This window comes from Plectropomus leopardus, chromosome 3 (genome assembly GCF_026936395.1).
Source record: "Plectropomus leopardus strain MGB_pleo_1.0 chromosome 3, ASM2693639v1, whole genome shotgun sequence".
Classification (NCBI taxonomy): Eukaryota; Metazoa; Chordata; class Actinopteri; order Perciformes; family Serranidae; genus Plectropomus; species Plectropomus leopardus.
The window spans coordinates 23,389,038-23,409,558 of record NC_142178.1 but is presented as its reverse complement, the minus strand read 5'-3'; the positions used below and the strand labels follow the sequence as shown (position 1 = coordinate 23,409,558).

The 20,521-nt window shown below is 42.8% G+C and overlaps 1 protein-coding gene across 1 annotated transcript in view; it reads right to left on the bottom strand.

Annotated features, from left to right (window-relative positions):
- Positions 1–20,521, bottom strand: part of znf827 (zinc finger protein 827) — a 119,130-nt gene that overhangs the window by 75,379 nt on the left and 23,230 nt on the right. Inside the window, exons 2-5 of the mRNA XM_088075896.1 lie at positions 17,313–18,587; positions 14,571–14,743; positions 13,779–14,274; positions 1,245–1,523 (exon numbers count right to left, since the gene is read on the bottom strand). Coding sequence (XP_087932022.1) covers positions 1,245–1,523; positions 13,779–14,274; positions 14,571–14,743; positions 17,313–18,587 — 2,223 coding nt within the window. The remainder of the gene's footprint in view (positions 1–1,244; positions 1,524–13,778; positions 14,275–14,570; positions 14,744–17,312; positions 18,588–20,521) is intronic.

Here is a 20,521-nt window from a genome sequence, read left to right as displayed (position 1 = left end):
GTGTGCTCAAAAGCCAGACCAACACTGTTGTGGCGTGCAAGCTTTCCCAAGCGCCTATTTTAAAGGATGCGATGGCTCCATTCCAAGATAATCAGAGTTCAACTTTTGGACACAGCAGCACACACCACAGGTCATGTGAAAAGAGCAACCAATCACAGCCGGCAGGCACTGTATCTGTCCCTTCTTAAATATCCATACCCTGAGCTTTACATCTGTCCCACGGACAACAACATTTTAGGCCCAATACACAAATAAGAAACAATGCTTGAATGAAGATCTGCTCTGCACTCAGAATTGCTGATAAGAGGCCTATGGTACACTGCTGGTTATGGTCGCTTAGCAACCTTAGACGCAGCCTGCCTCTGCACTCTTTTAAGTTGGCCCTCAGTAGACACAAGCGTAGCACCAAGCGCCCGACCTCGCATTTTTCAGGCGGTTAAAGACGTGGCCCTAAAGATGCATGCAGAGCTAATTATTCAATATATTTACTATTAAAGTTTGTTTAATAATTGGTCTCTGATCTCCTGTCATTTTGGAAAAGTGGCCTCGGGTGAAGCAAGGTGAGTATCCCTGCTGTACATCTACAACATTTGATGGCATTGTTTTGAGCAGGAATCTGTTGTACAAAAAGCAGAACTGATCCTTAACGTACTGCTTCTTATTGATAAAAACTTGGAATAGACCATAGATGCATAGAGGGGTATTGTAGAAAACAAATCTACGGCCACCATCAAGAGCAGAGGCCTCAGAGAAACAAAGACTATTTCACCGCATATGCTTTTTCCCCACAGGTACACTTTGCTCACCTCTGAGAAGCCCCCAATTTCAGCTTGGTTAGGTGTGCCCTGCTAGAAAACAACAGAACCCTTTTATGGCAGTCTGAGCTGTAACCTTTGACCTACAGCTAACGTCCCGAGCTGCTATTGGCTGATCTCAAACTCAGACAACTGACCACCACAACAAATATCAATAACACAGAGCATGGCCTGTTCTTCCTGGAAATAGATCTGTAAAGAGATGACTGGGTTTTTTTTTTACGTATATAAGTAGATTTGCATAAACAGTTTTGCACAAACTAAACAAAGGCTGTACATGCATCTATCAAAGACCACACACGTGATGCTCTGTTTCGATTTAGAGGACACAAATAATAGAGTGGGCTGTTGCACAGGTCAGATTAAGAACCATCATTTGCATTTCCCCCTTATCGCAAACATGCACAGATCCACAGAAACAGTACGTACCTGAAAGCTTAATCAGCAGCTCAGAGGCCACCTTAACATTGATATCCTGGCTCAGCAAGCTGTTCTTAGCCATGGGGCTTCCCTCCCTTGGTTTCAGTGACCCTGGGCGCTCTGTGGCTACTGCAGCCGCCACTGGCCCGTCCTGGCAGAAAGTGGCAGGGAAGCTTGGCTGGACCTGACTCTGGGACTGGGAGGATGGTCTCGGGCTTAGTGCTTCCTCCACTTTCGGCTCTTCCTTCAGGTGGAATGGAGACTTGAGTGTCTCCCTCTGGTTGGCCGCTGCAGTCAGAGAGAAATGAAATCAAGGGGATGAGAAGAAAGTAAGGAGAATTTAAGGGGAAGAAAAAAAAAGGGTCCAAATACTGGCTGTGACCAAACAAGTGAGGTTTGCTGGTAAATGTAAAGATGTAAGTTTAACTCGGACATAATAACAGGCCATGTGTAGGCATTATTTCTATTACATTACTACTGGGTGTTTGGCAAAAGGTAGAGGTGAGACCAAGTCACAGGTAAGTCTCCAGCCTTTGCAGTCAAGTCCAGTGTCAAGATTGACAAGTCCTAACTCAAGTCCTCAGTCCTAAGCTTTGAATTTTGAGTCCTAAACGAGTCATAATGTGTTCTTTATTAGACGTAATGCCACTATAACAGGATGACCACATTTTACATTTACTAAAATCATGAATGCTTTTTAAAATTTGTACGTATCTCTTAAAACAAGTTTGTTGGAAGTTATTTTGTCTCTCTCTGTAATTTGTGACCCGCATGCTTAAATGCAATTACAGTTTTTTTTACATGAGTGAAATTATGTTTGGTATCTGTTTTTCCAACTGGCACTCGGTAACATAACATAAGTTCTTCGTGATTTTCTCCTACAATGTGATTGGATGATGCCTGATTGGTTTAAAGAAAGTGGATTTGGACAATTAAATGTGGACTTGCTGGGAATGAATAGCATTAATGTTATTTGGTTTAGTAAATGATGGATAGTGAATTGATTTTTTGCACACTTTCTCAATTACTTGCATTTCAATCTTTGGGCTTTTTCCAGTCAAAAAGGTTCAAGTCCAAGTGATTCATAAATCACTGGTGGTGTTTTTTTTTTTTTTATTTTGTCAAGTTGAGTTAATTTCGGTCTCGAGTCTGACTCATGTCCAAGTCATATGACTCAAGTCCCCACCAAGAGCTCTCTAAACTTGCATGCACCCAAGGGTTACATACTGCATTTTGTATATCCTTCAGCTTGTGCTGGGCATCAAACTGATGTAATGTTTTTAAATGGAAAGTGCTGCTAGTTTTATATGATGCAATGTTTTGGTTTTTTTTGTTTTTTTTATCTGTACCTGTCTGAATTATAAGATTTTATGCCAGAATTCTTTTGTTGATTTAACTGCCCAGGGACTGCTGCGACCATCTATTCTCTCTGTTAAATAAACCAAATAAAAAAACATCTTAAATTTATTGTGGCGCTAACACAAACTGTAAAAACAAACAATAATATCTGAAGTTTAGTGTAATATGCCACAAGGACATTACATCAATGTTTTCACACAACATAAAGTACAATACATGAATATGCAAATTAAATGGAACAAAGTGGTCCACAGTGGATTGTCACAGTCCTGTCTCTGCAACAGACACCACAGTTGGTGTGCTGCGGGCCAACACAGAGGGTGCAACCTCGTGACTGTCCTTCTCTCTTGGTCTTCAGGGCATCCACAACAAATTCCCAATTCATTTCCCTCCTCTTTTCTCCTTCACACTGCCCCCTCCCCATCCCATTAATGTCTGTACACTTTTATTCTCAGCTCTATTCTACTTCAAGTCCGCTTCCCTCGTCCCGTCTGAATCCTCTTCAGACGTGAGGACATAAAATAACTCCTGTACTTCTGTAGAGTGTGATAGCAATCGGCTGAAGTCTTATCTGTCATCTCTGCAATGTGTAGCCTAGGTTAGGGAGTGAACTGTCACATGGATCCCACTGCTCTAAAGTCATCTTCAAGAGAAACTGGGCCACATCTAATCCGCCTTAGATGAATAATTAATAATTAGACATGGAGCAACTTCCGATAGCCGCCAAGAAAAGAACAGCAGGGCAAGCGCCTCTCTTTGTGTCTCTCAGCACGTTCCAAATAAAACTGTGCACTAAAACGAAGGTTTACACAGGCTATAGCTTACAACATTGTTGACATTTAAAATGGCTATAAAACAGCAAGAGACGCTGTAGAGATATGTTTTAAAATACATTCTATTCGCCTGCACAAAGTCACTTGATATCTTCTTTTTATTCAGTGCAACTATGGGAACCATGGCGAAGGTTAAAGGATACTATTGTCCACTATTGTAACCTGATTTACAGCGGGTGCACCATGCCATTTTTCAGAGCCAATTACAGCACTAAGTACTTCATTAAGTGGCTGTTGGCAGTACAGATCTGAATACATGAAACTTGAAACAGCTACACGAATGTGCTGCACAATATATATCTTTACAATATGGCACACTATGGAAAGAATGTAAAATTGTTTGGGTTTTTTTCTTTCTGGTTTTATGAGTTCATCATTTTTGCTGTAATTTTCTGACTTATTATCCAATAATTAGATAATAAACACCTGCTGTAAAAGGAAGTGGGGGAGCACTTTATTTGAGAAAGCATGAAGCTTGTAGGAAGTGTGTGTAGAACCTCATGTTCTCTGCTCTGTTGCCATGTTGTTGTCTGCCAAAAGTAAAAACAAATAAGCCACTATGGATGAATTAGTATCTGCAGCTGAGATGTTGCGATTTAGAGAGTTTCACACATGAGTCTTGAAGGACAGCTTCGTTGCTATAGCAAGGTTTGAATGGCAAAGGTTGCTCTCTGTATTTTTCTTTGTTAATTGTAAACGTGTGTGCACCTCAAGAGTTATTTTTTCATTGCAGCAGAATACAATTTGTAATATGTCATTTTAATTGTAATGGTTATGCATTTTGAAATAAGCAGATTTGTTTGCTGATGCTCCAGCAGACACCACAGTTAAGGAGATGCTAATTCTCCTCTGTAATAATGTATATATTTATATTCATGATAAAGTTTTGGAATTCAACAAATGTCATTTTTTTTCATGAGGTTTTCAAATAAAGCTTCAAATGTATGGTCATATTTTATGGAGATATATTTACTTTTTACCCTAAAAAGTAAAAAAAAAAAAATTCTCAATTTGAATAAAGTCATTCATAGGATCAAATGAGTTACTCTTTTTCTATTAGCTCAACTTTCTTTAATGAATAAATGTAATTTATGGTGCTGTTAGACTGCTGCTTGATCCCTCTGTTAATACATGTGCATGCTTCCAGCAAATACAAGAGCAAGCCGTTTTTTGAGCACAGTGAAAATATTTTTTTTTAAAAGGCTAAAGACAAACAAATATGGTTTTGAGGCAGCGTAATCTGTTAGATAAAAACATGTTGTGAATTTTGGAAATTATTGCATCTCTTTTTTTAAAATAAATTTTGGTTTTGGACTTTATGTCACTCTGAAGCTATTTGAAATGTTTGGATGACACGAGTAGTGAAACAATCCTACACAGCTATCACTGAAATCTAATTCCACAAATAGCATTATACTGACGATATACAGGGCTATATCTCTATATGTTGAACATTCTTTCTTGGATAGTTTTGCATATTTTTGCACTAACTATCACTTCTAAGTACTGCACAGCTCTGTCATATAAATTCAGGTATACTGTACATATTTTTTTTTTTTACCATTGTTAAAGTTTTGTTTATTTTTCTCTCACTTATTGCTGTAGCTTTGATAGCCAATTCTCTTCTTTTTTATTGTTATTTGTTTTCATCTGATCTTGTCTTGTTAAGGACTCTGTGCTGCATATTTGTATGAAATATGCTATATACATAAAGCTATTGTTAATATTTTATGGTATTTTTTCTTCTTTTATTTATTTATTCTATCCTATATTTATGTCCTTTTTGAAAATTTCACTTTCGTTACTATGTTTATGTTATGCACCAATACACTAAAGCAAATTCCTTGTATGTGAAAACCTACTTGGCAATAAACTGGATTCTGATTCTGATATGTGAAGCATAATCTTCATCTGCTGATTAAACAGAATAAAAGGACATATAAAAAAAAAATATGTGCAGCATTCAAATGTTGATTTAGAAATCGAAAGTCAACATTATGAATGAAACTTCAAACTAATGGTCCAGCCCTAAAATTTAATTTAAACTTAAATTAAGTTAAACTTGTTCAAACGGAGTGTGAGTGCAGTTGAGTAGGGCACCAACAAACACATCTCTTATGAACACCATTCCCAACCCTTGACACAGCAACAGTTTTCAACAATGTCTCTCTCTCTCTCTCTCTCTCTCTCACACACACACACACACACACACACACACACACACACACACACACACACACACACACACACACACACAAACACACACACAGGGCATGGATATAAGAGAGGCTATCACTCTTGGGCAGACTGCTGTCCAGTCTCCTCTGGCCCCAGCAGAGATCTGCTCTGCTCCTCACCCTACCGTCTCACCTAACATCTCTAACCGCCACAGGCCTGCCGCCCCCTGCCCGCATCATCAATCTGTGCCGGCTCCGGCCCCTCTGATTAATGATGATCCATGCCGGAGGGATAGAGGGCTCAGGGACGGGGGATTCGGGGCAGGAAAAGGGGACAGGTGCTGGTGTTTTGACCACCCATGTGGTGCCACGATGCCACAGTGCCACACCATGGCGGGCCGGGGCTGCAGTTCAAGAGGGGGGAGAAGGAAGAGGTTGAGCAGTGGAGGGGGGACGTGGGGGTGGCGGGGTGGGCAGTGACCTTCAAGTTCAGGGGCAGTGGCGCAGGGTCGCACGCGGCACCAGCTGGAAATGTCACACCGTCAGATGTCAGCGGGCAGGCTAAGTATAACCTGGTCAGCACCTGGAAGGACGTCCTCTAATTAGAAGCGTGTTGGGCCATGTCGGATCAGACAGGGACAGCACACTTGGTCATCGCCTTACAAACACACATAAAAATACACTATCCCATTTAACCACGCATACACACACTTATCCAAATCCTCAGAGAAATCCTTACTTTGTGTTGTCGCGAACCACAGTGCCATGTCATGCTGCACTCAAACCATATGGAGCTGCTGGGATACACATGAGCTACTGACAAATACAGACGCAACACAAAGTTAAGATTCTCAAATTCTTCTCCTCTGTGGCCTCACGAGAACAAAAACAACCGCAGGACGTGCACTCACACACAAAGTCACACCACTCCGGTGACCTTTTGGATTGTCGCTATAAATAGAGTGTATTTCCACTCAGAATCTATGTTACAGAGTCCAATGAATTATTTAGTAGCCTAATCCGATGGGCAAGTTTTTTTTTTTTTTTTTTATTCCTCTACGCTGATGGCTCAATAACAAAAAGTCGTCGCACGCTACCAACAAGAACAAATCAGCCTGCAACTCTAAGCTTACACTTTGGCCTTTAGTCTGTCAGAATTTCACAATCACAATAGCATCATGAGCATCCAGTCTCTCTTGTGAAGTGAACACAGATCTGAGGAGGAGACGGGCATCTCTGGGTGACTGGGCATCTCTTCTGTGAGCTTCCTGCCTGTGTGAGTACGTACCCAGACCAATGTCAGCTCCCTGTGCATGATACTGTACAGCTGGTTCTAGCTCAGGATTGACGATGCTATCAGTTTGTCTCCATGTTATCACACCCTTCTGACACCTGCCACCAATGCCACTTTCATCCCCGTTCTCTTCCCTGTTTTCTCTCCCCTTCACCACACTTCTCTCTCGCGCCTCATCCGTCTCGCTGCCAGGCGCTTGTCCACTCCGCCTCACCTCTCGCTCCGTGGCCAGGGCTGCCGTCAAATAACTTCATTAGCTTTCCACCTCTGTCACGCCGGCCTGCTCCCCCTCTGACAATTGGCTGCTGTTTTCTCCCGAAGAAAAAAAAAAAAAGCACAGGGCTACGTGGGGCAGGTTGAGAACCCAACAATAGCTGACAGTGTGCTAGACACCGGACAGTGATACTGATGGCTGCAGTGGGGATGTATGGACCAGAGGTCACACACAAAAGGCCTGCCTGTGTCTGCTCATGCAGAGCTGGAAAGCAAGGGACATGCAGATTAAATCTTGATGTTCACAGAGTGACAAAACTAAAGACATTTCAAATTTTCAAACAGTCTGTGTCCACATAGAGATGGTGCAACAAATCCCAAGTATTTCTATACTGCACATCTAGACTACTATGTTCAATACATGCCCCTATGGTGTTTACAAATAACAAAAATAATGCTTGTAACTTTCTTTTAGGCTATATCGTGATACACAATATATATCTTGATATTTTGACAGCTCCTCTGAACTACTGTAGACTACTAAAATACAGAATTATTAAATGAACTAAAGTTACAATGGAGGCATTTAAATAAAGGATGTTCTGCCAAAGGATTGTTATACTTGACTAAATCAAATCAGAGGATTTGGAGCTTTTGTTTTCAAGCAACAGGCTCATTTTGGGCTGGAAATGTTGAAGTTTTTGCTATAAACTTGAAGCTTTCAGTAAACAGTAGTTGTTAGCACTTAGCAGAAAGCTCAACTGTTTCGACTGTGTCTTTAGACTTGAGGATTTATTCACTGTGAGCTGGAAACAAACTGAAAGCTCTCAAGTTCATATATTAAAAATATTTGCAAGTCACAGTGGTACTCCATCGTTGCAACTGAATTGTCACAGTCGTTACACGCCCAATATTTCTACACTGCACATCTGCACCACCATGTTCAATACATGTCCCTACAGTGTTTACAGATCCAATAACACAACACTCATGCTTGTAACCAGGAAAATGTCATTATAATACGGTGGAGAAAAAAAATCTGTTCCTTCAAAAAAAAATCCTGAAAAATACTCAAGATTTTTAAAGTACAATGATGAAATTCTGTCTGTGCAAGACTCACTGTAGCACATGCAACATACTCTCCCAGGAAAATTTTAAGTAAGACAACTGCAGAAGCATCATGACAGATGCAACACCTCCCACAACCCCCTGCATGCCAATTATTCACACCCAGCCAGGGTCAAGCTCGTTGTGCCTGTGTCACCGCAGCAGGAGGGGGGGGTGCGGTGTTTGGAGGGTGTGCAGTGCCCACTGTCATTATTAACTCGGGGTCCACTGGGCACAGGGTAGGGGCTGTGCATTTCAAAGTGCCTCTGTGGCTTTCATCTCTGAATCAAAATGTGGATCACACTGGATGGCTAACGGTTGTGTCAGCGTGCAAGGATAAAAATCAAAGGGTATCAGTATAACACTCAATGGAAAGCAGGGCAGCCCAAAAAATGATATGCTTATTATGTCAGAGGTCAGGAAGAGTTCGCTGGCTTTTTATGCCTGGGGAACCCGATGCAACTCCCTCTTTGCCTCTTTCTCCCTCTTCTTCACTTGCTGTCACTTTATCTGTCTCTTTTTTTTTTTATCTTTCCCTCTCCAGCTTTTTATACTCCCCCCCCCTTTCACCCTCTTCCAGGCCTCGTGGGATTGAGGCACTGAGACAGCAGTGTAAAAGCAGGAGGGATGAGCTGCTCGTGTACACATTCAATCTGGGTTGGCAGGGAGGTCAAAAGAAATAGAGTCTAGAGGTCCCAGGAGGAACTTCCTCACCTCTCCCTCCCTGGCTGCTCCGTGGCATGGGTAAGTCTTACAAAGATCTGAGCTCGGTTCTTCTCAGTTTCATAACCCTCTATCTTTAACTCCGCCCCTCAACAAAGGGAGAACTTTGTGATCAAAGAAGCAGTATTCATTAAAACCCATCATCATGCATTCAAGTTCAACATCCTCTCGTCCTGCCTTTTTATATCCTTCCTCATTCTCCTTGAATGATGCCCTGACTAAGATGTCCGCCACTTGACACTGGACTGACATTGCGAGGAGCCATCTTGGCTCCTCTGGGACTTGCCTGGGCTTGATTGTGCAGTCTGAGAGTGAAGTGCAACTGGCACCCAGGGGGCATCCATGTGGAGCCCGGGCGTGCGAGATCGAGGGGGAGTTAACTAAGCCGGCCCAGTCCCTGTGCATCCTGGCGGGGTCACAGGATGGCGCTGAGGGCGCTAATCATTTCAAATTATGAATTCCTTTTTAATTATGAATTATGCATAAATTTTTAATTAATCTAATGTTCCCAGGGTTTTTTCCTCCCATCCGCGCTCAAGATCTCAATCTAATTACACAGCATTAAGTGGAAGAGTGGCAGCCGTAGCCTCGACCCCGACGCTGAACCTCGGTCAACCTTTTTCCATCAATCTTGCCATCGTCTCCGAGCTCATCCTTTGATATTTTGCAACATGGTGAAATGCATCTAAACACGATGTGGACCTAGTTTACCTCAGAGCAGCATGTTTGTCAAGTTTGTAAAATAATGCTGTGTCATTATCTTATAAAGCTTCGGAAAAGTGCATGTCACATTGCAACTTTACTAGAGGCAGTAAATAATGAATTACATGTTAACCTTTTAGAGTTTAACTCTTTCAGATTGCAAAACTCATTAATTGTAGTCATTGGTTTTGAGGGGCAGACAACCAGGTACACAGCATCACCTGAAGGACAGAGGAAGACTAGTATCTCAGTGTAAACAATCCTTCATGCAGGGCTCCAAACCGACTTCTTGCACTCATTTTCAGTTGATCTCGTTAACAATTTTAGAGTAGGGCTTAGCAATATATCAAAATTATATCAAAATGTTGATATGAGACTAGATAACGTCTAAGATTTTGGATTTCGTAATATCGTAACTGTTGTCCTCTCCTGGTTTTAAAGGCTGCTTTACAGTAAAGTGGTGTAATTTTATGAACTCCTCAGACTGTTCTGGCTTTCTATTACGTGCCTTTACCTACAGTACTTAGTCATTAACATCCACATTACTCAGGATTATTTATCAAAAATCTGATTGTGTAAATATTTTGAAAAAGAAAAAAAAACACAGTAGTCAACCATGCAGTATCATCGCCATATCAATTTCTAGGTATTTCGTCAAAAATATTGTGATCAGTGATTTGCTCCATATTGCTGGGCCCTACTTTAGAATAAGATTTTGTGTCATTTTGTCAGTCATAATAACACCAACACACATGCAAAAAGAACTGTTATCAGGAGAAAAATGCCTAGAGGTTACAGATCCCCGACTCGCCTCACAAATGATAAGATGTGGGTGAGAAAAATTAATCCCTCAACAACTTTTGTCGAGGTGCCCTTGAGGGGATCATTTAGTTCCCAACTGCTTCAGTGGAGCTAATCAGGGGCCGACAGCAGAGCACTGAATGGGCAGCCGTCGAGTGTCATTTTAAATGAGTGCAAAAGAAACAAAACATACATATCCTATATACATTTGTTTTCTGGATGGGTAAATAATGTCATATCGTTTGGGCATTGTAATGGCATTTTTAAGCAGATAATAAGTAGTTCAAAAACAGACCATTTATCTACAAGATTAGATACGAACCAACTGCACATGCTCTGATTTAGGTCATGACTTTAGTGCTGCTCAATGGTACTCCAGTTGATTTTTATGTGCACGTTCTGCTCTGCCGCTACCAATCAGTATGTTACACACAATGATACACTGTTTCTGCATGAGGTGCACTTTAACTGATGAATATCCCCCAAAAAACATCCCCACTGACCATTTAGCAAAGAATACTGCAGAGGCACGAAGCTACTGAAGTCTTACTTTCATAACGTAAGAAAAATCTCGATATCAGGACATTCTCAGTCTACTTAGCCCTCCGTGGTATGCATGGAATCTGTTATCACGCTAAGAATGTCTCCTCTCTTTTGCTTTTTCTGTGACACCTTCATCGTACACAGAAGTGACACAAAGATAAACTAGCAAAATGTGTCGGGCTTAACAGTATAGATAGATGGAGCCTTAATAATTGAGAAGTGTCATCTTTAAAACCTTTGTATCTGTGACTGTCTAATAGGAATAGATATTACTTAAAAAATAATATTGCAATATTTTTAGGCTATATTCCAATATGTCGACATTTTGAAATCTGCTTTAACTACAGTAGAGTTCTAAAATACAAAATTGTAAAATGAACTACAGTTACAGTACACTTAATTAAAGTAGCTACTGTCATAACAACGTTGAATAAGTTCAATAAAATACTGCTGTAATATTGTTAAATAAACTTCGGCTTTGATAGAGTTATATAAAGTCTTGATATACCACTGGAGCTTTTATTTTGAAGCACCTGACTCGTCTTGTGCCAAAAGTGTTGACGTGTTTTGCTGTAAATTTAAAATTTTCTGGTCAACAGTAGATGTTTGCACTTAGCCGAAAGTTTAACTGTTGCCGCTGCACCTTTAAACGTGAGGATTTATTCACTGTAAGCTGGAAACAAACTGACAGCTCTCCAGTTCATATATTAATAACATTTGCAAGTCGCAGTGGTGCCCCATGGTTGCAAAATGCGACTAAATGGTTGTGGTCTGGAGCCCTACAAATACAAATGCGCGTCTCGTCTGTTCACACTATCGTTAAACTCATTGAGTTAAACTGTTACCGCGGCGCCATTGAATGTGAGGATTTATTCACTGTGAGCTGGAAACAAACGAATAGTTCCCCAGTTCATATATTAATAATATTTGTAAGTTGCAGTGGTGCCCCATGTTACCAAAATGTGACTAAATGGTTGCAGTCTGAAGCTCTGCATATAAAAAGACATAAGCTTTGTCTGCTCACACTATAGCTCAGGCAAAAGTGATGGGCAGAGGAGTGTGTGATATTTCATGTTTGTGTATTTGTGTGTGTGTGTGTGTGTGAGAGAGAGAGAAAGCGAGAGGGAGAGAGTGAGAGAACCTAAAGGTTGAAGCAAATCTCACGCCATTGGCTTAATAAAAGGCTGTGACAATTTTTCCTTGATGTTTGCAATAACAGTTTTTTTATGTATCACAGGTGGAATCAACTACGATATATATATATATCGCCCATCCCTACTGTCTACTATGGTTTTCAACAGAATAAGGCAGCATTTTTTAGTGATATATACACTATTTTGTCTTCTTCGAATCAATGCCCTAAGAGCAAGTTTTGAGTTCTTTGGGTGTTGCCCCAACCAGTTTGAAAAGGCGTGTGGTACATGTGAAAAGGCTAAAAGTCCATGGCCTACTTTTCTACCACACTCATGGGAGAGACACAGATACCAAGGCTGTGAATAACCCTGTGTACAAGTGAAGGAATCCTTCATATCCTTAATATGCACAAAAACTGTAAAATTCTGAGACTCAAGCTCAAACATATGTGAGAGTCACACAGGTAAGGCACATATTTTGTAAATAGTTTCTATTCACTTCACTGTATAAAGCATAATCAGGATTTTACATTTGAATCCTATGTCAATGCACATAAAACATCTAAACACATTAATGTATCTGCAGCTGTCAAAAGCTTAAACTGTCTATTCACGAAAGGTCTGAACTAACTCTCAGACATTTTAGGCTCCCGTTGTTATAAAATCCATTAAAAACAGCTCACAGAGACATACTGCGGCCTTGACCTGAAACGATAAACATAAAACTGTTTACGCTTCTTACGAGTGTTATTTCTGGTGACAGTGAAGAATCAAAACAAAACTTAAGGCAAAGGGGAGACAACATCTAGCAGGAGATCAGAATGGATGTCTTCATGTTTAAGTCTGGAAGAAGCGCGACACTTTTGATAAAAGTGCGACTGCAATAACTGGAGTTAGGAAGTCAAGTTGAGAAAACGGTACAATAAACAAAACAATTATGGATCACAAGAGTCAAGCTAGTGTGCCTGTGCATACTGTTTTTCCTTGTATTTCTCAAAACCATAATACTTGGTGCAATCTGTTTCTCATTTAGACAGTAGTGACGTTTAACTGCAGCACAGTACGTACTGTACATTGGTGGCTTCATAGTTTTTAAAGGCAACAAAAAATGATCTCATTAGATGCCACCATAAATTCATGTTACACTTTTAATCTCTATAGTCTCTTACAGACTACTGCCATTATACACAGGCTCTGAAGTTTCACTACTATGTGACTGAATTAGAGTTGAACGAGCAATAAACCAGCTACCATTTCGATGATTAAGTAGGCGTTTAAGTATTTCTCAAGTAAAAAAGGCAAAAATTTGCTGGCTCCAGCTTTCCAGAAGTGAATATTTTCTGGTTTTCTTGGACTTCTATAATACCAAACTGAATATCGTTGACTATTTTACTTTTGGTCAAACAAAACAAGGCATTTTAAAATGCCATTATGGGCTCTTCAAACTTAAAGATTATGCAAACGGGGCGCTCAGTAGCTCAACTGCTAGAGCGGGCACCCCATGTACAAAGGCTATGTCATTGCTGTAGCGGTGCATGTTTGATTCCAACCTGTGGCCCTTTGCTGCATGTCATGCCCTCTCTCTCCCCCCTTTCACTCTACTGCCATCTCATCAAATAAAGGCTAAGAGGCAAAACATTTTAAAAAAAATCTTTTACCGGATAGCTTCATAAGCAGGTCAGTGGCTGTCTTGGTAGTGATGTCAGGGCTAAAGAGGGAGGCTGTCGTTGGACCGCTAGGACTGGATCTGACCCCGACTCCTACCCCTACTCCAGGTAGGTCCAGGGAGTTGGCACTGCTGCTGGGACGGTCCCTGCACATGCTAAAGGGGGATAGCACAGACAGATCTCGCTCCTGTGGCTCCTCCTTGATGTGGACGTGATTGGAGGAAGCCTCGACCGTAGGGGACGTCTGCTGCTGGGTGTCTGAGTGCAGCGGGGACAACTCCGTCCCTCTCAGGTCTGCGGAGCCGCTGTCACCCATCAGGGAGCCCTCGCCCTCCGTGTCGGTGGTGAGCTCCTCTTTCACCTTGACGTCTGTGCGGGGGAAGTGCTGGTGGCAGCGCATGTGTAGCTTCAGGCTGAAGTGACGGGAGGAGGTGAAGGGGCAAAGTTCGCACTGAAACGTCTCACCCCGGTCCTGGTGCTGATGTACCTGGAAAAGGAGGACAGGTTTGTGTCAAATTGCTTGTCCTCTCTGGCACTACAGGACATCAAGAGGAAAGACAGCACTCTATGCTTCATTTCAGTTGAATGTATCTACAACAAACATGCAGAAGTGTTTAATTATGCCATGTAGAGGATATATTACACCTTTAACTAAAGCATGAGTATCCTTTAATGTTAACAATTATATTCAGGGAGCCATAATAGCCACTAATTAGAGATGATGTGGGTGGGGGTGACAAGGGGTGCGGGGTCAGAAGATGAAGAAAATCCATAACATCTCACCTTCATGTGGGATTTGAGATTGTCTTTGCGAGCACATCGGAAAGGACACAAGGGACACTGGTGGCTTTTCAAGCCTGTGTGGATGACCATGTGTCTCTTCCAGTAGCTCTTGCGCTTGATGACCAGTCCACACACAGGACACTGGAACGGTTTGCCACCGTCCTCAGGAGAGCCTTGAGGGCACCAGAGAACATTGTTACAAGGAGACTCATTAGTCTTTTAGTACATGCAGATACAGTATGTACTGTGATGCTGAAATGTACCTTTGTTACTGTTAAGAAATAAAAACCTTTCCAAATGCAGACTACAGTATTCACGGATCCGGAAGAGACAACTACTCCACACCTAATGGTGAAAACTATCAAGGGAAATGCCAGCTGGAAGCAATGGAACAATGGAAGTAAAAACTCAAGCATGTTTTAGTATCTCGATTATTGTTGTTGGCTTCATATCCGGCATCCATTACTGTTTAATTGGTCTTATTAGAAAGAGGCATGATTGCATTACAAATTCTACAAGGGCCTGTCAGGATGGCTTCATAAGTATTCCAGTGCCGTTCCTTGAAAAACATCTGGTAATCAGTGTTTGGTGAAATTACTGTGCTCAGCCATTCATTGACCTGAGGTGTAAAACCTCGAGACTGCCTATTTGCAACAATAAACCGCCATCTGCGGCCCAACCTCTCCAAGCACAGCAGAGATCACAATGCAAAAATGACTTCTGCTTATTCTGAGTTGAGCTGAGTGAAGCGGAAATAAAACAGGAGAGAGGGAATGTGCGTGAGTTTAGTACCTTCGTCTTAGCACTTAACATGTTTGATTCCTGTGTAATCACAACCGTGTTTCAGATAAAGGGAGAAAGCTTTCCTTCTATATATTCAAAGTGCAGAACATGCCTGTGCAATAGAGTTTTATAGTAGAACTGGCAAGGGACGACAATAAAACAAGACATGACGGTCAATAATCAAGGTCACATTTTTCAGTCTAGCGACCAAACAACTACCTGCATTTTTACAGCGCTGCTCGACCTTGACGGCTCGCGGGTTAGAGCAGACCCCCTTTTTAGCATGCAGATCACAGAATATTACATCGACTGCCTCATCTGTCTGAAGTCAATTTGATCCAGCCATTTTAGATTTGGCGGGGTTGCGACACAATCCCTCAAAAGTGCCCATCCATCTCCCTGAAAACATTCTGTTCTCCCTAAAGGCTACTTAGCAAGAGTGTGCACTATGAAGCTTTCTCTCTCCCTGTGCACAAGTGACATCTTTGTGTGCACCCTTGTTTGGTTATATGTCTACATCCCAGTACACAGTCACAGAATATACTGCATGGCCATTTGTGAGTAGAGAGAAGGAGAGAGAGAGGGAGGAGAGACAGAGTGTGTGTGCACGCATCTGTATCCAGTCAGTGGAAAGTATGATGTGTTTGGCCTTAAGTCTGCTGCGCTGATCAGTGCAGAGGGCTCTGGCTAGTGGGGGTTGAAGCCAGGAGGAGGCTGCCGAGATGGATATGGACTCCAGGGCTCCCCACTGTGCCGAGCACACACTGACGGCCCCCTTTTGGCAGCATGCACATCCGAGCACAAACGAGCTGGTCTGGGAAGGCAGTGAGGTCTCAGTCGGAACCCCCCGTTGAGCCCACAGACCATTTCCCAGACTAGAAGGCCAGCCAGGGCTGTTTTCTCTCGGCTATGCTCTCTGCTCGGCTGACAGTTAAGCCGAGGCTACACTACTTGCTACTTCAGCGCCAGTGAGGTGAGAACAAAACCATTACAAAACTAGAGAAAACATGTCATGGAAGTTCAGAATTGTGCTTTTTTTGGTGACAAGTAAACCTGCTACTCTCCCACACAACGACAGCAAAGACATATAATCATCGTGGAGTCAAGCTGCCATTGCAATATTAGTTTTAATTTATCAGTACTTTTGATTTGCATGTCATGACACAAGTGGTATTAGTTCTTTGGTAAATGCTGAACAAAAATAAGTATAATGAGAGTGAGATAGTTCTCTTGAACTTCAGGTAAATTTGTAAGACTATTTTTCAAAAGAAAACGGCAGAGTGAAACAAAATGAAAACTTTTCATAAAGCGCATGAAGTGCAGCAGAAATGATCTTGAACCTTCATAGTCTTCTATACAGACATGAGGTAATTTTATTTCATTGTCGCAACCTTGTTTCAGCTTAAGTAGCCTGTTCCTGTGTTTAATACAAGGCAACAATTGAGTGTTTTAGTGCTTTGCAACAAAAGGAAAAATATCTAAAAATGTACCTTACCTCAGCTGAGATCTGCTCTTATCATCTGTATTGGTACGATGTGTACAGTGATTCCTATGCACATATAGAGAGCCCCAGTAATGAGTCCTAAAACCTGAAAATCCGGGTTTTAGGACTCATTACTGGGGCTACTAGGACTCATTACTACTTCACAAACTTTGAAGCTTTTATGTGTCTTACAAATGATGATTGCTAACAAGTGGCTGAATGAGAATGTCATCACACCGAACTGCAAAAAACAGCTTTACAGCCCTGTAATGCTGGCGATGTGTAATGTGTTGCTGAACAAAACTTGAAAGTATCAGAAACGTTTGTTTACCACAGAGTTATTCTCTACATTCATCTAAAATCTAATGGAAAAATCCCAAAGGCCTTTTGACAAAAGAACCAGGATGATGTTAGCTTCTGGATTGGCCTACAGAAATATGTCATTCCTGGGGCACTCTATTATGACTTTAAATTACCTGCTTGGCTGTTGGGTTTGCCTCTACCCTTTGGCGTAGAGGGCAACAGCAGGTCTAGGCTCTGGGTGGGAGTAGAGGGCGTGGGGGCCTTCTGGTTTTTGTCCAGCAGGGGCTTCACATCCTCTTGGAGGACCCCAGCGGTCGGCAAGGAGGAACCATCCTTCTTCTCTGCCAGCAGGTTTCCCGCTGCCCTGGCTGCCACCTCTTTGAGCAAGGCAGCGGAGGAGGTCATTGACACGAGCGAGAGAAAGGAACTAGCTGAGGATTGGTGGTCAGTAGGAGCATTGGCCGTTGACGAGGCTTGGCTCCGCTCGCTGACTTTCTTGGAAAGTGCAGCGAGGGTGGAGCTAGCTGACTGTGGGCTGAACGGAGAGTTGAAGGCATCAAAGCGCACGACATCTTCTCCCCGACCACCCCCTCCGAGGGCGGGCACTGCAGATGAGGCAGAGGTGGAGGAGGAGGAAGAGGTCGTTGAGGATGAGGCCACAGCGTTCTTGTCTTGGAGCACGGCATTCGCTGCTGCTTTTAACTTCTGGATTGCAGAGTCCGGCGACAGGCTGGAGCCGCAGGGCGTGGAGCAGCTGGCCGGCGGCCACTTATCCGCAACACCTGCCCATACAAAGCCACTGCCGTTGCTAGGGGTGACAGAGTTAAAGGGGTCAAGGGGCTCTTGCTTAATGTTGGCGACTGAGGGTGCCAAGGAGGCTGGTGAGGCTGAGCCGCTGTTGTTGTTATTGGCCAATTTTCGGGCAAGAGCACTTAACTGCTGGGCATGGTGGGAAGACGGGGAGAGGGTCAACGGTGGGGCTAGACCTATTGGAGGAGACTCCCCCCCAGCACCTCCCCTGGATGAACGACCCAGAAGCTCCCCAGTGTCAAGTTTCAGCGACCCAGCCTCTAGGAGGCGCCGTAGGTTGCTGCTAAGGGGTTTTCCCAGGGCACGAGATGCCGCCTCCCCATACAGTGACGATACCACAGAGGAGAGTGTGTCCTGGGTCGAGAATGCACCTCCATCCAGTCCAAGAAGTTCCAAAGAGGCACGATGGACGGGTGTGGGGCAACCCATTGAGCTCTCACCTCCACAGGTATCGTGGTCCCCAGACCCAGAGCTGACTCCAGGCCGTTCGTCAGGAGAGGAGCCCCGGGCCAGGAGGAGCTCATCCTGGGTGTCTCCATAGGATGAAGACTCTGAGCGTGTGTCAGAAGCATTCCCAAACCAGCCTTCCTCCTCCACAGGACCGTCATCTGGCCCTCCATCCTCGTTGCTGTCCACATCTGGAAGAGGAGAGAGAGCATAAATACAGATATCACCACATGCTCTAGTTTCAGCTAAACACTTGAGTATCCTCAGTATGAATTGTGAACATCAAACACAAGAGTTTAAGTTGGGGTACTGTAAAAATATTTATATTAAAGATTTACATTTAACACATTAAACATGCTAGAAAACACTTGCTGAAATCGTGGAAAGACTGGGAACTATATGGTTCTGACTTGCGTTAGACCGTTTAATGCAGATAAGTATGGTATGAAAACCAATACCAATGACGTGAGTATTATTTTGCATTCCTACTTTTAACATTGAAATTTACTATTTATTTTTTGATTTCATCTTTGCATGTCGAATGTTGCAAAGCAGTAAGAGATCAGTCCTTTGTGCAAGGCTAATTGAGACCATTCATAAACACATCTACCTGTCCAAACCCAAGTCCAAAGGCCATTTGAAGCTGTAAAAAAATACACTTCATCACACAGCAAGGAGACCACAAAAATGACTTCCATCACAAACTGAACCTCTTTCTTATACAATGGCAGATTTCCACCAGTCACATCCAAGATGTTTGAGTAATTTAGATTTTTCTGTCCTTTTTTTAACCATATTTTTCCCACCCTTGGTCTGGAAGAGTCTAGTAAAGGGGTTACCATGACAACGGGTCCTTCTGGGAGGCTAGACAGCAAAGATTAGGGTAATGGAGGTTACAGAACTAGATTAATATTCATGAGCCTGCAGATACCACCGGGGAGCCAATAAGGATAGGGTTAAGGTCACCAAGGGTCATTAATATACACTTCATGTATCAATATTCATAAGCAAAACATTACAGCTTGCCAGACAAGGGCGAACAAAGAAAAGTGAATATTCCTGATACATATTAACAAACCTCCATAAGAATATGTCAAAAGACCCAAGCCTGGGCAAAACAAAATGTCAAAACTGACTTTTTTTTCCTCCTCTTTGGGTGAGTGTACACAACCTCACAAAACATCTGATAAAAAGCTGGCTGAGATTTTTCTCAGAAAACTGGGCACTCATGCAGTTGCAAAAACATGTGGCAAAGAAAGAATTATTTAAAATCTCTCACACACCAACATACATGCAGTACATCCACACACACACACACACCAAAGCCGCCTTCACCCTCGCGACCCTGACAGAGGCCTGGTGGGTCTGCTCTCTGTTTACAGGCAACGGCAAAATGGTTGCCAGGCAACCCAGCCCAGCGACCTGTTGGGATCATTAGAGTTGGCTGACATCTGGCCAGCGTTGCTCGCCATGGTCCACAAAGGTGATCACAATCACAACCCACTATGACCGCTACTCTCCTGCTGCAACAGATATTAAACAGCGCTTCCACACTTCCACAAAACATCTTCTCATCTCCGTCTCACACACACACATCTTACATTTTAAGTAACACATAACTAAAAGCTGACAGGAGATGCCAGTTGCCAAAAACCAAAACAACGGATTATATTTAAACTTTTGCCTTGGTGATCTCCAACCCATCTATGAACCGATGTCTAATAAGCCGCTTTGAAGCTGCCTGTTCAGGGTGGGAATATCAGGATGTTATGCCCCCTTGCCATTCTGTAGATGACACACGATAGAGGGATGAGGGGACAGAGTGACCTCGCCTCACGGGCAGCACAGGTGTGTGTTTGACAACATGAGCAACCCACTGCGGCAGATATTAAAGAGTAGCTGTTTGCAGTTAGTGGTTAACTCAAAGAAGAAGAACAGGGGCCAAAAATTGTCCAAAGAGGTCTGGGAGCTCCTTACCCTCCGAGCAGTGGATGAGATCGGCTGCCAAATGACAAAGAAGGTGAATGATTGTTACTGCTTGGGCTGCCCCTTGAAAGTCAGAGATGCGAATCATCAGTTGGAAGCGCCTTAGTCCCTCAGTCAACTGAGATTGCTGATTGAGTCC